This window comes from Odontomachus brunneus, unplaced genomic scaffold (assembly GCF_010583005.1).
Source record: "Odontomachus brunneus isolate Ranch 3 - 2012 unplaced genomic scaffold, Obru_v1 Obru_scaffold_007, whole genome shotgun sequence".
In the NCBI taxonomy this organism is placed as follows: Eukaryota; Metazoa; Arthropoda; class Insecta; order Hymenoptera; family Formicidae; genus Odontomachus; species Odontomachus brunneus.
The window spans coordinates 1,868,347-1,880,371 of NW_022639457.1; the positions used below are offsets into that span (position 1 = coordinate 1,868,347).

At 48.5% G+C, this 12,025-nt stretch overlaps 1 protein-coding gene across 1 annotated transcript; it reads right to left on the bottom strand.

The window, feature by feature from the left end:
- Window positions 1–70: 70 nt before the first annotated feature.
- Window positions 71–11,480, bottom strand: LOC116853967 (leucine-rich repeat-containing protein 24). The gene has a single exon (XM_032835374.1). It carries the CDS (start codon window positions 10,866–10,868, stop codon window positions 8,943–8,945), a length of 1,926 nt encoding a protein of 641 aa, XP_032691265.1. The 5' UTR covers window positions 10,869–11,480; the 3' UTR covers window positions 71–8,942.
- Between the last annotated feature and the right edge of the window lie 545 nt (window positions 11,481–12,025).

Sequence of the window (12,025 nt, forward strand, 5' to 3'; positions counted from 1 at the left end):
CTCTCTCTCTCTCTCTCTCTCTCTCTCTCTCTCTCTCTCTCTCTCTCTCTCTCTCTCTCTCCCCCCCCACTCTCTCTCTCGCTTCCTCTCACACGCCTCTCGTTCCGTTTTGTCGTCCTAATCTTAAATATTTCAATCGGTAACCGCACTACGGTTTATTGTTGTCAACTGATGAGACAAGTGGCACTCGTTTCGGCGTCACAGCGTAACAATAGAAGACGTGCGGCATGTTGAATGTCGTGCCTCTTTTCCGGTGATAATAACCCGTAACGACAGAGACGGACTTGGGTCTGGATAATGAATGTGACAGCACTCGAGGAACGTCACGGGACTCATTTCGTCCGCATCAATAAGAGAAACGACGAAATCAGCTCTCTTTGACACAATACCGATCTGAGAAGTACGTGTAACAAAATACGCATTTATAAAATTCGTCGAATTTCCTTTAATCTAGCTTTCGACGAGAGACTCGGAATATATTAGGTTTTGAACTCGAAATGCTTCAAATCCGTCGCCACGTAACAATGCGAGTGACGATTGAAAATATCACGGTAAAAATATTGCGGAGACACGAAAATTCGAGATGTATGAATTTCACGAACACCCAGTGTCGAACCGCCGCCGCCGTGTTGCGGCCGCGAAAGCATATTTTCACGCCAGGAGCGAAGGACGAGCTCCTCCCAGCGAGCGAAATTACCTTAAGAAGTGAGAAAATATGTGCACAGGGTTGTTTACGCTCGTCTCGCGTTGCTCCGCGTCCCTTTCGGCAGTGTTTCAAATATATCTTCTCGCGAAAATGTGTAGCCGTGCGCGTTATCAGTACACCGAAATTAAAACAGCCAATGTCACATATTGTCGCTTAGAAATAGAAAAGAAGAAGAGGTCATTCGTTCAACTGTGAAATTATCTCAGGACGAAGTGACATCGATCGAAATTCTCGTTTTAGAATTACATTCGACTTATCTCTCACGTTCAAGAATTTCACACAAAAGTTAATAGTCGTAATATGTTACGTTAAAAACACAGCCGTCTCTATGCTGTTGATAATTCGTACATCTTCTCAGTGCTTTTGAAATATGATGGAATTTAAAATACGCAATGACATTTAAATTCATTGTATTCCGAACAATTGCGTCAACGCGCTCGTCAACATCGCATTAATCGAAAACAAATCGTGCAAAAATGCAACAGTAGAACTTCAAGCCTATTTCATTGTGCGCGAAATACGAAAATCTCAGAGACGTGTGTAATTCAAATAAATGTAAGACAAGTCAAATAAATTGTTCCGATAAATTTGTTTCTTTCATTAGCCAATGTAATCGTTATGCCCAGCAGGCATATACACGACGTTTCGTTCCAATATCGCAACGCCGCATGCCATTGACTAACGGATGCGCGATTGTCCGTTCTGCGATATTTTTTGAGAACGACTCGCCGACTTGGATCAATAAGTCGAGAAAGTGAAGAGCAAAAATTAATCCACGCAACAACATTATGTCGAGTGCACCCTCGCCAAGTTTTATTATCGAGTCATTTTCGGGGCGCGCGGAACTTTCGAGGGACGCTCCGATCCGAGGATCACTCTCCTCGGCTCTCTGTGTCCAACCATAGACATATAGAATAGACCGCGCCTTACCGCGTAGGAAGGATAGAGTCAGTTTTGTAAGAGAGGGCAATAAAGAGCGAGATGCTTTCCAATTGTTTGGTTGGTGGAAAGAACGAAGGAAGAGAAACGATCATACGGTCCTCTCTTTCCCTCACTATGACCGGTGTTCATAGTCGAATTTAATACTTAAGACCCGAAGATGTATATGCGCCACTCTTTCTTTCGTTTCCTCTCTATCGTTCCCTCCTGTAAGCTTGATCTATAATGTGTTATTTGCTTCCTGTTACTTTTTCTTTATCTCTTTCTGACTCAAGCCTTAAACCTTAAACTAAAAAAAGACAGAAAACAAGAAACAGGAGGCAAAGAACACATTGTAGATCAGGCTGTAGTCTACTGTGTAACAGAGAAAACATCTAACGCGGCATCACCTCTGTCCTTCGGTCTTGACTTCAGGTGCGCTTCGTGTGAATGCGCAGCCTGTTCTATAAACGATGGTGTCTTCAACTGTGCCACATCTATCGGAAGTAAGCCCCGCGAAATGGAATTTTGCAACCGATACCGCAAACATTGTTAGTGTCACCCACTTTATTTAATATAGACACGTGATTCGTGTGTAACGTATTCTCCGATATATTAATTTCTTGTGGCGTAATTCTGTGCGGTGTGAAGCTATTTGTCCGTTGGTATTCCATGAACAACGAGCGCTTCCACGCGGTAATACCGCGTTTGCGTGATTTCTCGGTAAACAAAACCATCTCGTTAGATTACACGACTCTACGCGCGTTCGGCCGTACTTTCCGTCGAGTGACGAATGTTAATTCACGTGACGTAACACGATTACACACCCCGAAGATTCGCTTTTCGACAGTTGACGATACGTCACAATTAACGTCGCCTCGCTAGTATTCCTCCGATCAATATAGCTGGTATATCGAGTTCGCGTAAAGGTTCTAGACCTCACGTGCCTTATAGTTCGCTACATAGACAACGAGAACTACGGCTGCGTATATTGAACCGGCACGGTTGCGTTGCGGCGATTGTGTGCCACGTCGATCGAGAGCTATAAAAAAAAAAAACTCGCAGAATCAGATATAACGACTCAACCTGAGCTAGCTCTCACGCAACAGTTGACTCTCGATTACTTTGAACGATCGACATGCCGATATGCGCGAGAACGCGCATGATAAACGCGCATTTAAACCCTTAAAAGGGACATCATCGAAACCGGAACAATCTCACGGAGTTCAGCCTGCAATGGTACGGTAAAACGAACCTCATCGGTTTAATTCGTGTTTAATCATATTGAAAGCTAGCCGAGCTAGCTGCAAGTTCCATCGATTTCCAAATCACTTTCAAAGAGATCAAAATCACTTAGGAGATTAGGAGAAAAGGTGATAATATGAATATCCACCATCGAAGGGATCTGGCGTCATATTATTTATAGTGTTAAGAGAAGTCACTTTGTTTTCTTCCTCTATTTCACAAGGTAAAATCTTTTCTTAATCGATAAATTTAACATATTAGCTATAGTGTGTCGATTAAAGAGTAATAAGATTAAAGTCTCGAGCCGCAGGATTAGTTATTTGGAAATATTCTTCGCTAACGTTGAGACTCGTTGAGTCGTTTGGAAAATAGCGATGGGCGGTAATATGGAACCTGATGTTCCATATTACTACGTTTTATATAATGAATACATTATAAGAGATATATTTGCTGACACTCTTTTGACAGTTACTGATGCAATTATTGCATTAATATTAAATTTGATTTATTTAATATTAAATTTTTTGTCTAAAAGTGATAAAAAAAATGGTTCATATTCCCACCTTCTCTCCTATATTTTGATATATAGGTGTCTATTTTAACTCTTTTTTTATTTATAAGACACGATCGTGAATTTGCACGAACCTTATATAAGTTGTAGAAGACACCCCCAACATTTTATAGTGCTGTATACCCGCATTTTATCGCACAATTTTATGAACAGATATATAAGTCGTACTCTCCAAATTTCCATAACTATCAGTAAGATCGAGCCAAAGAAATTCGCGAGACCTACGGTTCTAACTTGCGAAATTGCGCGTCTTGCGAGTTTAGGAAGGAGAAATTTTTTCCGCGATAGTTTGCTGACGGGAATCAACGAGTGAATCGCCGCGAGAGTCATTGATACTTGAGCAACGGCGAATTGTTATGCGAAAAATAGAATGATGCAAGTTAAAACGCTTAATTTCGAACTTTCCGGACGCGTGCCAAATATGACGAGAAGCGTTGAAACAATCACCTTGTTTAAGATTGGAAAATTTCGCGAATGATATCTGAACAAATTTTTACGTGAAAAATACGCAATTCTCGTGCATTCACGATTATTCGCGATTATTGTAAATTCTAACGAACTCACCGAGAAGGGAGAAAGAGAGCAACGAAAAGCGATCGCTCGCGATGAAATTTCGACAAGGTTCGACAATTAAAGTGCGTCGCGAACGAACAAATGGAATCTTTTATGAAATAGCGGCGCAAGTTATGTAACCCACCCTCTCGTTTTCTCTCCCCACGTACACGCTGTATACGCAACCTACGTACACATGGGAGAACGGTGGCACAGCCGATTCGTTTCAAAGCAACGTGACTGTTGTTCTTTTCGCATCCTTACGAACTTTCTCTCGTCACTCGAGACCGGTTAATTATCGCGACTTTTAATTACACGACAACGAAATAGAAATTGTCAAATAGAAAAAAAATCCATAATTACGTGACCGTTGTCTCCGGATATTCGGTACGTTTGTATCAGTGTAATCAACGTCGCTTTATCTCGTCGCGTACGTCATCTCTACTCTCTCGCGTTCCTGGGTATAAGAAATAAATGTCTACGTGTGTGTGGTTCACCCTGTATGCGCACGCGACATAACGTCCGCAGTGACCGCGCTCTATTTCGAGACGCTTTTTCCTCTTGTTTTTCTTTTCTTCTTTTGCTCGTTTCGTTTCCGATATGACGAATATGGCTTTGCGCATCATTGAGCAGAGAAAACCGGCCGTTTCGTTAGATACGAACAATCGGCAATAAACGCAAAACGCTAAATCGAGCGCTTGCGTTCGCGCGAGCCTATCTCGACCGCGTGCCTTTTCGACGAACGGAAAACGCGTACGCGCGAACGGAAGCACACACGACCTCACACACGACTTTCCACACACGCACACACACACACACGCACACACACACACACACACACGTACGCATACAGAGATGCACGCGCCGCATGGGTACATGCTTATACAGCATATAAAATGAACGCACGTCGACACACTTTAGGTGGCGATCGAACGAAACTCGCAACACTGGCGTTTTGACTTATCATCAGATCGGGTTGCCTTTTCCCAGCGGGGATAATTCTTCGCCGCGATAAAAATGTTTCCAGAAAGCACGGTACGAGTGAATGAGAGGAGAGGTTGTATGTGAGAATCACTTGTGAAATTGAATCGCGCTCATTGTGGAAAGCACGTGACTCTATTTTCTTAGAGATGAATCGGACAAATCGGTTAGCAATGTACTGTCGAACGTGAAAATGCGCGATGCCCAAAAATATTCGATGTATGACAGACAACTTTTCATGTGAATTGATTCGTCAGAAGATCCAATTCTACACAGCAAGAGCTCTCCTCTGCTACAAAAGGCAAATAACCGTTTCTCTTTTATGACGGATATTATGAGCGGCGAATTTCAGCGTTACTCGCGAAATATGTTGATAATTTCCACGAGGGGCCGCCGATGATTTTCTGATACAATTTTTCAATACGGCGCGATGTTACCGCTGCGGGAACATAATAATCCGATTTGACAATACGATTCCCCGTCGAATGCCTGGATCGACAGAGACTCACTTACGTAAGACGCTAACGCCAGGCATAAGCCAGCCAATCAATCGCGAAATCCTGCTTTAGTGATTGAGCAATAGTATACATTCGCTCGCGATTGATTTACAGGCTTATCACAGTCTTATGTAATTGATTCTAGTGGCTGCGCCGTATACAAAGACGACGATCGAGATCTACGTGTATTCTGGATTTACCGTCGCGATTTACATGCACTCACATGGGGATGAAAGACCCGTCAATATTAAAAGTACATACTGTCAATCTTTAATTATCGGATATTGTCACAGTAATATGCATTGACCCGTTGTCAATACGACATTTAAATGTTTCAATACGACGAACATTTTACATCGCTGATAAGTAGAATATCGATAAAAACGCCAGAATATATTCTAATGTCCGACGTTTCAATATTGATGACAATACGTAACTAGATTCGACGTTAAATTATGAAAAGATCGATTATATCCATTATATTCAAATGTCACATCGTTAAATCATATTCAACACGAGAATCAAAGGACACACACATGTGTGTGTGTGTATATGTATGTATGTATGTATGTATACACACGCGGAGCCGTGGTATACAAGTAGATTAGGTCAAACTGAACAGAAAAGTTTTCTACTATTTTGTAAATAACCGCGTAAGATTTTGAGTTATTAATGAAAAAAGACTGGTTAGGTTAGGCGCGAATGATCGCGTGTTGTGCGGTACATGAGCTGCAATGGCGACACTCGTATGTTTGTAAATTAAATCAAACTGAAGAAAAAAGTTTCACTTTTACAAATAACACGTAGATTTTTGAGCTATTAATTAAAGAAGATCAGTGAAAGATTACACGCGATCGTCTGTCAATCTTCTTCAATTATTAACACAAAAATTTGCGTGCACGAGCGCGCAAAATAATACAAGACTTTTCTCTTCAATTTGACCTAACCTCCAAGCACGACGGCAAGCGTCGCCATCATAAGTCATATATATATATATATATATATATATATATATATATATATATGTTTGTATTCGGAAAAACGAACATTTGACACTTGGAAAGAAAATTGGGCTTATCCGTCAAAGAGAGTCTGTGGATGAAATCAGAGAACGTATGCCTCGTGAGTATGGATCCAGAGCAGCATCCGACACCGTATCTATCTCTCGCTCGATCGTTCTTGCGAGGTTTCGTCTCGGACACGAGAGCCACTCGGACCAGCCACTCGAAGCAACAATATAGGCTCGCGCCGGTTCACAATCGTGAGAGTTTGTCGACCGAGGCTTCGAGGGACCCGCACCGTTGATTTCAACGAGAGACTAACCTCACGCTCCCCAATCGAGAGAGCGCCATTTCCCAGCGCGCGAACCTCTCACCCCGCCGAAATAAATAAATATCCGTCGTTTACCCCTTCGTTCCCTCTTTCACTCCGAATTGACTAGAAAAAATTCGCGAGACACTTCGGTATAGCTTAAGCGTCGTCTTCGCTTTTCCTATCACGTGTGTACGTATACACTCATCTACGCGTCATCCTAATCAGGATATGCACTGTAGTCTTCGTGTGCGTTCGCTACTTGAACGTCTCTCTCAAGAGGAGACTCGTCTAACTTTGGTTCAGCCGTTATATAAAGTGTTACCCGTCGATATTTGCGCTACATGATCGTCGTGACAGTGACGTGGCCGAGCACGGCGCGTAGCGCATCGTCATCATGCTCCCTCGCCTCTGACTTGATGCACGCGGTATATGCATTACGCGCGAGGCATGGCTTATATCGGCACAGATGTCGCGGCTTCTTGGTCGACTGAATACGACCGACCGATATCTCACTATTACGTTGCACCAGGGTGTCGCAGCAGGGAAGGTCAATACACCGTCGACCACGTCGACCGATCAGCCTCAAATGTTCACAAATGAAGAAGTGCCGGCGAATACGTGTCCAGTTTTGAACAATTGTCGCGACCAACGAGCAAATAGAATTTCCAAAGAGAGAGAGAGAGAGAGAGAGAAAGAAAAGGAGAGCTTACCGCAAACTTGGAGACGCGCTCGCAATATCTGTGTTACCCATTTGCAAACTCCGATCTCTTTCGACTTACGTTACGTGATACTCGTGCACGTCCACCAATTTCCACTATCGTGGACGATAACCCTCCAACTACTCGAAATTGGACACACGCTTCGCGAACGCTTCTTCACTCACAACAACGACGAGCGCTATCACCTACTGAAGCATCGACCGTCCCTCCCGGGCCACCCCGTACAAACTAACAACATCGATGTCGAGCACTGAAGGAGCAGGGCCCGTGACAGGTGCGCGCACATTTCCAGTTAAACAGAATCGAACGTCCGCCAACTGGTGCACCACACACGTACCGCACACACAAGACATCGCTAACTGTGTCATTAATTGCCGCACACGATAGGTTGAACGCCTCAAAGAGTCGCACCACTATGAATGGACGCACGCTCGCAGGTGTTAGTCCGCATGAACAAGGTGGCTCTTCAAGCTCGAAAGAGAGAGAGAGAGAGAGAGAGAGAGAGAGAGAGAGAGAGAGAGAGACAGCGGGAGAGCTAGCTGTTGTTTTTGCCCTGTCGCCTACGCGCCGCTCGAAGGTCGTGTTAATCGCACGCGGTGACCCTAAACAGAGTCGGCTATGTGTACGTGTGTGTGTATGTGTGTGAATCGGTTCGTCGCACTGTACCGATGAGCAACACGATAATACGTCGTGTCGTTGTCGATCCTCGACAATCGATGCCCGAGACCGATGCTTGAGGCCCCTTGGAGTACAACGATCTGCGCGTTCATCGACCTCCGCAGCAACGGTCATCTCGTATTCGAAGGCTCCTTGCTTAGGATACACTTAGCGATTCGATCGTCGCGCGTGTACGCCTCATACGCGCTCTCACGACGCGGTCTTTAGACGTTGTCTATGGTATCGCGGTGTTAATTGTACCGTACTATCCGTCCCGGTGGGGGCACCGTCTCGTGAATTCGCGCGGCACCTAGTTGGCCGTGTTGACCGGTCGGACCGGAGAATTGGCCTCGTACCTTCGATCACGAAAGCTCTACGCGAAAGCTCGATCATGGTAGCGCGGTTCAACAGCGAAGGATTCACTGTCGTATAACTTGTCGTTCAACCGTGCTCGCGGTAGGGTAAGGACGGTACTCGACACGTCGCGACGGCGTGGCGCGGCGATCACAGCGATCGCGCGTCGCGGCGGTCGGTCCCGGTCATCGTCGCACTTTCATGCGCGCGCGATCACACAAACTGAGGTTCCTCCAGTTCAACAGTTCCTCTTGTACTCTTCTACTCGTTCACTACCGCCCGTCCGGCACTCGCGAGGACAACTCTGTTCATGGTTCCGTTCATGGTAGTCTATCTCCCCTCTTTTAGCAGTCGGTGTCGTCCTCCTGATGCCTCCTACGCAGCTCCAGGTAACGGTGCCGGGCGTCGCAGTAATGAAGTAGCGGTACCTAGACATCGGTCCCGGTGCCCTCTTGATAGCCCTCATCGGGCGAGCTGCGCGTAGATCCCAGGACACGCTTCAGCGCTGAAACCGGCGGCAGTACCGGGACACCCTTCTGCCAGACTCGCATCTGCTTCGCGCCCGGCGGAAACTGCTCGACGGCCGGCGCCACCACCGCGAGCGTCTCCTTCGACGGATACGCGCTCACCGAAACGGATGTTCTGCAGGCATCTCTGGCCTCCCACAGGCAACTAGAATAGAGCATCTTGCCATCGTCCATTGCCTCGACACGACCGTAATCGGCGACGCCGTAAGGCGTGATGTCCTCGGCGGAGCCGCGCCGGGTATCCCTGATGAGATCCGGATTATCGATCGGCATCAAGGACGTCGTCGACGAGAAACAGGCGCCCGCGGGCATCGCCACCGTGGGTGGTTGACTCTGGTCGTCAAAGCGGCTTATCGTCGCGTACTCGTTATCCTGCACCACAGCCGCCTGCGGTCTCTGCACGTAACTCAGGTGCAACGATGCGGGTGGCTTCGACTCCAGCCCGAACGACGTCGTCTCGATCTCCTCGTGCTTCCTACGAGTGGTGGATGTGGCGGACGGTGGGTTGTTGTCGCCACCGCCGCCGCCGCCGCCACCACCACCGCCGGGACCGTTGCCGACGCCACCGTCACCGCCGGACGTCGCTTCCATCGGCACCGACGATTTCACGTCCTTCAGCGGCATTCTTCGCAGACGGATAAACAGCACGAGAATGATGAGCAATATGAAAAGAATGAGCACGACCAACGCGGCTGATATGCCGGCGATTTGGCCGGAGCCCAGAGTCGACATGCCCGCGGTCCTCAGGGACACGTGCAGGGTGAAGTTGGCTTCGGCGCTGCCGGCTTGGTTCTCAGCGACGCAGTAGAACTCGCTCGAGTCCGCCTCCTGGGCGTTGGTGAGGATCAGTGTGCTCCTTTTCCTAAACTGGCCTTCCTCGAAGATAAGGATCTTCTGATAGCTGCTGAAAGCGGAGTGATTGGTCAGCAATCGGCCGTTCCAGTACCATTTAACCTTTGGGGCTGGTATCGCGCTCACGCGACACACGATACTGGCATTCTCGCCGATGGTCGCTTCGGCGTAGCGACTGGCTATCAACATGACCGGCCGACAGGCGAAGTCGTCGATGCCGAGGTCGGTGAAGGCACGCTTGAGTAGTTGCTCGGGGCCATGGCACACAGGTGCCACGAGGGTCGGCAAGTTGTGCTTCACCAGCCACATCTTCATCTCGCGCAAGTGGCAGTTGCAGATCCACGGATTGTCGTGCAGCTCGATACTCGTGAGCTTGTTGAGCGGCTCGAAGGTGCCCGGATGCAAGGTGGACAATCGATTGTTGTTGAGCTTGAGGCTCTCGAGCAGGTCGAGCCCGCGAAAACCCTTCGACTCGATTTCCACCAGCTGCGTATGCGATAGATCGAGCTTCACGAGATTCGGCGTGCTCTCGAAGGTGTGCGAGCGGACCTTCTCGAGTGGATTGTACGCGAGCACCAGGTCGCGCAGGAACGGCGTATCCGTGAAACTCGAGCTCGGCACCGCGGTCAGTAGATTGTTACTGAGATCAAGCTCCACGAGATTCGTCAGGCCGGCCAGTGCCTCGCTGTCGATCCGGTCGATACGGCACTCGCGCAGGTAGAGACGCTGAAGATTCGTCAAACGTACGCGTACGAAAATGTTACTCGGCAGATGCCTGATGTCGTTGCCGCTCGTGTCCAGCACCTGAGTCTCCGGATCGATCCACTCCGGTATGCTGGTCAGAGCACGATCTATGCACTCCACCGTACGCTTCCCGCTCTTCCACTTGCAGGAGCACTCGTCGGCGCACTTGTCGCCGCTGGCCGCCACGCCAAATACCGTCATCGCGTACAGCAGAAACACCGACGGCTCCATGACGCGCGGATCGTCGTCGTTGTACCGAAACTCGTCGTCGGCGTCCCTCGACTCCTGCTTGTCGCGCTTGACACCTCCTTTCCCAACACTCGACACTCGGACGCGCCTCAACAACGACCAACGACGAGAGGCGTCTTCGCTCGCTTGGAGAAACCTATCGCGACCGATTTTTCGCCCATCCTTCTTTTCGCGTCCTCACACTTTGTCGCACTTGTGTGTATCTCTTCGTTCTCCTTCTCCCTATTCACCCTACTGTGATTTTCTCGCCCTCTTCTCTTCCTATATCTTTTATGCCAGAGATTCCTTTCACGCGTCTCTTTTTGTCCTTTCGTGGCCCTTCACACAAATCCACCACTCTCCGGAGTCTTCGCTACGTACCGTGGCGAATCAGTGGAGAAAGGTCGCAATTGCACAGACCCGTTTCGTCCATTCGTGTGTTCCTACCCTAGCACTCCTCGCAACTATGTATTCGCGTCGCTCGCGTTCCTTCGCCCTCGCTCGAGCAGCGCGCGCTCCGTTCGGCGAGCCCAAACGGCGCCGAGGACGTCCCCTCGAGTTTTCGATCAGCCACCTCGTCGAGTATCCATTGGCGGCGTCACACGTGCGCACACGCGACCAGCACACACGACGTCACCACTAGGCAGGTAGGTAGGCAGGCAAGCGAGCAAGCGGACGAAACATTGTCGTCGTCGTCGTCGTCGTCGTCGTCGTCGTCGTCGTCGTTGTCGTCGTCGACGTCGTTATCGTCGTCATCGTCGTCGTCGTCGTCGTCGTCGTTCGTTCTTACGTAAACCTGCTTCCAACATGCACTCGCGTCGTCCTCGACGAAAAGCTCCTCGACGCCTCCGCCACGCCGTATCGACTGTAACCGCACCACTACTAGCAACGGCGGCACCACCACCACCATCGGCCACCAGTGCCACCGCCACCACCACTACCACCCACCACCACCACCACCACCACCACCACCTCTCACATCACGACCACCGCCGCTACTACAGAGGCACCCCTGACACCCGAATTCTCACGAGGTACCCCGTCGACCGAGCGTAACGCTGTTCTCGTTGCGCGAGGCCAACGTACGAGGGTTCACGAAAGTCTCCTTCTCGATAGACTACCATTCGCGTTGTTCTTTCTTCCTCCCTTCCCCCCCCCCC

Bases quoted from the DNA above. Each gene is read 5' to 3' on its own strand.
- LOC116853967 (XM_032835374.1), bottom strand. From the start codon at position 10,868: ATGGAGCCGTCGGTGTTTCTGCTGTACGCGATGACGGTATTTGGCGTG.